General features: G+C 58.2%; 1 protein-coding gene across 1 annotated transcript in view; it reads left to right on the plus strand.

Annotated features, from left to right (window-relative positions):
• Positions 1 to 272: 272 nt before the first annotated feature.
• MRC2 (mannose receptor, C type 2) overlaps positions 273 to 4131 on the plus strand; it is a gene marked incomplete at both ends in the record, with an annotated part of 10508 nt that continues 6649 nt past the window's right edge. Inside the window, 7 exons of the mRNA XM_009072590.1 lie at positions 273 to 671; positions 1085 to 1258; positions 1420 to 1584; positions 1778 to 1891; positions 2429 to 2572; positions 3057 to 3245; positions 3996 to 4130. Of these exons, the coding sequence (XP_009070838.1) occupies positions 273 to 671; positions 1085 to 1258; positions 1420 to 1584; positions 1778 to 1891; positions 2429 to 2572; positions 3057 to 3245; positions 3996 to 4130 (1320 nt within the window). The remainder of the gene's footprint in view (positions 672 to 1084; positions 1259 to 1419; positions 1585 to 1777; positions 1892 to 2428; positions 2573 to 3056; positions 3246 to 3995; position 4131) is intronic.

The following is a 4131-nucleotide window of genomic DNA, read 5'->3' on the forward strand; positions in this document are numbered from 1 at the left end:
GGTAGGTTGGGTGAGCTCTTTGCTCCAGGGCAATAGCCACACTGGGTGATGCCACGGTGTGTGCAGACATCCACCTCATCTGTGTCACCTTGCCTGGATCCCATCACCCAGGGACAGGTTTGGGGGCAGGGAAACAGTGATCCTCAGTGTGCCAAGTGCTGTGCCCAAGGATACACCCCAAAACTTGCTGGGCAGGATAATACCCTGGCAGGGTTTGGCACGTACTGAACCCCCAGCAACACTCTAACCCTTTCCACTTGTTTTCTCCTCAGATTCCAAAGTCTTCCTCATCTACAACACGGGTGCCCAGGGCTGCCTGGAGACCAAGGACTCGCTGGTGCGACTGGCCAAGGGTTGCAACGCCAGCACCACAGCCCAGCAGTGGAAATGGGTGTCCCGGAATCGCCTCTTCAACGTGGGGGCCATGCAGTGCCTGGGGGTGTCGTGGCACGGGGCCAACGCCACGGCAGGGCTGCACCCCTTGGCCACCTACGAGTGCGACCGCGAGTCGGTGAACATGCGCTGGAGCTGCCGCGGGCTCGGCGAGCAACTCTCGCAGCACCTCGGCCCTCGCCCGGCCAACTCCTCCCTGGACAGAGGGGACCAGGCCCGTGGGGCTCAGTGGAGGACCTACGGCACCGAGGAGGATCTGTGCTCCGTGCCCTACTCTGGTAACACCTCCTTGGGTGGTGGTGTCAACCCATAAGTTGATCTAACCCAGAATCGTAGAGTTGAGCGGGTTGGAAGAGTCCACAAAGAGTATCGAGTCCAACCCTACTGTGGTTACTAGACCATGGCACTAAGTGCCACGTCCAGTTTCACCAACCCCTAGAATTGTAGGGGTTGGGATGGGGCTTAGAGATCATCCAGCCCCAACTAGATGATCTCTGGGCAGGGACATCTTCCACCAGAGCAGGTTGCTCAAGGCTTCAGCCAACCTTTGAACACCACCAGGGTCGGGGCAGCCACCACATCCCTGGGCCCATCTTAACCCTCACACTGGACCAACCCACAGCCCTGACCCCAAATCTCCCTCCAGCACCCATAAACACAGCCTCAAGCAAGAGCTTCTCTTTTTCCCCAGAGATTTACACCATCCAGGGCAACTCCCACGGGAAGCCTTGCACCATCCCCTTCAAGTACGACAACCAGTGGTTCCACGAGTGCACCAGCACGGGGCGGGAGGATGGGCACCTCTGGTGTGCCACCACCCAGGACTACGGCAAGGACGAGCGCTGGGGCTTCTGCCCCATCAAGAGTAAGTGGGAGGGGAATGTCTTCTCCATGCCTATCCCTCCTGGAGCTTTTCCTGCCTCTCCCCTTCCCTCCTCCTGCCTGCAGTGCTGGAGCAGCAGGTTGTTGGGGTTTAGTGGGTTGTGGAGGGTTGGTGTTGGGTGCTCAGCCTGTTTGTCCCCGCAGGCAATGACTGTGAGACCTTCTGGGACAAGGATCACCTCACCAACAGCTGCTACCAGTTCAACTTCCAGTCGACCCTGTCGTGGCGGGAGGCTTGGAATAGCTGTGAGCAGCAAGGGGCCAACCTGCTGAGCATCACTGAGATCCATGAGCAGACCTACATCAATGGTGAGTGGACACCAGCCTGGCTGTGCACTGCTCACCTGGGGCAGAGCTGGTGGCACCATGGGCATTGCTCTGCCTGCCCTGGGTGGTTGGTTTGGGGGTGGTGGCCACGTGTTTCATTTTGGCAGTGGCTTTCCCACTGCAGCTTTGGCTTGGGGGGGGACTGATCCTGCCACTCTGGCTGTGTTGGCTCCAGGATTGCTGACTGGGTACAGCTCCACACTCTGGATTGGGCTCAACGACCTGGACATCAACGGAGGTTGGCAGTGGTCAGATAACTCACCCCTCAAGTACCTCAACTGGGAGAGTGGTGAGTTGGAGGATCATGGGGGGACTGGGGAGCAGCCTGTGACCACCAGAGATGGCTAGGAAGGATATCCATGGAGCTAGAGGGTGCTGAGGGGAAATTGGCCCTTTCCAAACCCTCATTGACCCTGCAGATAACCTGGGATGAGCTTCCTTGTTTGAGGAGCATTGTGTCCCCACTCCATGGTCCCAGCTGCAGACACCCATCCCTAACCCTGGGGTGTTTGGGGACATTGGCTGTGTCTGGTGCTGTCACCCACTTGTGGAGACAGTGATACCCTCAGAGGAGTTTGAGGACAGGCAGGAGCAGTTCAGGTCTGGTATCATGATCCCCCAACTGCCACCAACATTTCTAGGCAATGCAGAAATGCTCCAGGTTCTCCTGCATTGAAGGAGAGTAAATCATCCTGAGCACGAGGAGGTCACATCTTCACCATGCAAATTAACAAAATAACTGGGTTTTTAACTAGTGTTGGAGCAGGGGGAGCTGCACTGCTGGCTCTGCCCTGGCTCAGGATCCTCCCCTCATCCCTCTCTCCAGACCAGCCTGACAACCCCAGCGAGGAGAACTGTGGGGTGATCCGCACCGAGTCGTCCGGGGGGTGGCAGAACCGCGACTGCGGCATCGCCCTCCCCTACGTCTGCAAGAAGAAACCCAACGCCACGGCTGATCCCTTCCTGACAGGTGAGCAGGGGGGTGAGCAGCACCAGGAGCAGGCAGCCCTGGATCCTACCTGGCATGGTCAGGGGATGCTGCCCGTGGAGGTGTCCGTGATGTCCCAAACCTGTCCTGGGTGTGGGGAGCAGGGGTTGAGCTCCACAGTGTTCCTTAGGTTTGGGAGAAGTCATCCCCAAGGAGAGGACTCAGTGCCATTCCAGGTTGGGTGGGAAGGGAGGGATGGAGAGCAGTGGGTCCCTTATGGTGACCAGGGGAGGATCTGCTCTATGCTCTGCTCTCACTCCTCTGCAGACAGAAGGGATTTGGTTTGTCCCCAGAGCTCTGAAGTCACCATTCCCACACTTTGCCGCCACGTGTTTCATTTTGGCAGTGGCTTTCCCACTGCAGCTTTGGCTTGGTTTGCTGAGGACCCCATGGGGCTGCAGTCCTGCCAAGGAGAGGGCTGGAGAGCTGGACAGGAGTCCTCAGGCTGCCCCTTGTGTCCTGCCAGACTCGTGGTCAGAGGTGAAGGTGGACTGTGAGCCCAGCTGGCAGCCCTTCCAGTCCAACTGCTACCGGCTGGTGGGAGAGAAGAAGAGCTGGCAGGAGGCAAAGAAGACCTGTCTGCGGAGTGGGGGGGACCTGGTCAGCATCCACACCCTCTCCGAGCTGGAGTTTGTCACCAAGCAGATCAAACAGGGTAAGGAGGAGCCCCCTGTGCCACCAGCCCCTTCCCATCTGGTTTTGGGGTCTGTGGGAAGGTCCCTGGGTGTGCTGGAGGCTGCAGAGTTGGATTTGTGGCTGTGCAGGGAGTGGAGGCCCCGGGCCAGGGGGTGATGTGTTCCTTGGAGGAGTTCATAGTCCGGGTGCATCCTCCTTCCAGCAAAAGTAAAAGCTGTTCCCAGGAGCCTGCAGTGCTGAGGAGGAAAATACACAGCTGCAGCTGGGAATGGTGCTAGTCCCAGCTGGTAGAAAAAGATGGGAAAAAAATTTCTGCTGGACTTGCTGGAGGAGACCAGCATGGAGCCATGAGAGGGTGGAGGAAGGAAGGGAAGTGCTGGTGACCCCAGGCAGGGAGCAGACTGGGATGGGATGGAAGGGAATGGTTGAAATCCAGCAGCTCACTGGACCTGAGCCTGCAGGTCTGGACTTCTGCATTGTGCTGCTGCCAGTTCCTCTCTGAAAGCTGCTGGCAAATCTCCCTGGGTTTCCCACTCTGGGGATCCATGTCCTTGTGTTTCCCTACTCCAGAGGTCCATCCTTGTGGGCAGGAGCTGCCAAACCCTGTTGTGTGTTCTCCTCCCTGCTGGTGGCACAGGGGTCAGAGCTGAGCCCTGCAGTGGGTTTCTGCAGAGACTCAATCCCATCACGGGGCTCAGGTCACCAGGGGGTTCTGCACCGTGTCAGCCAGGCAGGGGGAATTTCACCTCCTCCCTTCCTGTCCTGCCAGATGTGGAGGAACTGTGGATTGGCCTCAATGACCTCAAGCTGCAGATGAACTTTGAGTGGTCGGACGGGACACCCGTGAGGTTCACGTACTGGCATCCCTTCGAGCCCAACAACTTCCGAGACAGCCTGGAGGATTG

Source organism: Acanthisitta chloris, unplaced genomic scaffold (genome assembly GCF_000695815.1).
Source record: "Acanthisitta chloris isolate BGI_N310 unplaced genomic scaffold, ASM69581v1 scaffold12414, whole genome shotgun sequence".
NCBI lineage: Eukaryota > Metazoa > Chordata > Aves > Passeriformes > Acanthisittidae > Acanthisitta > Acanthisitta chloris.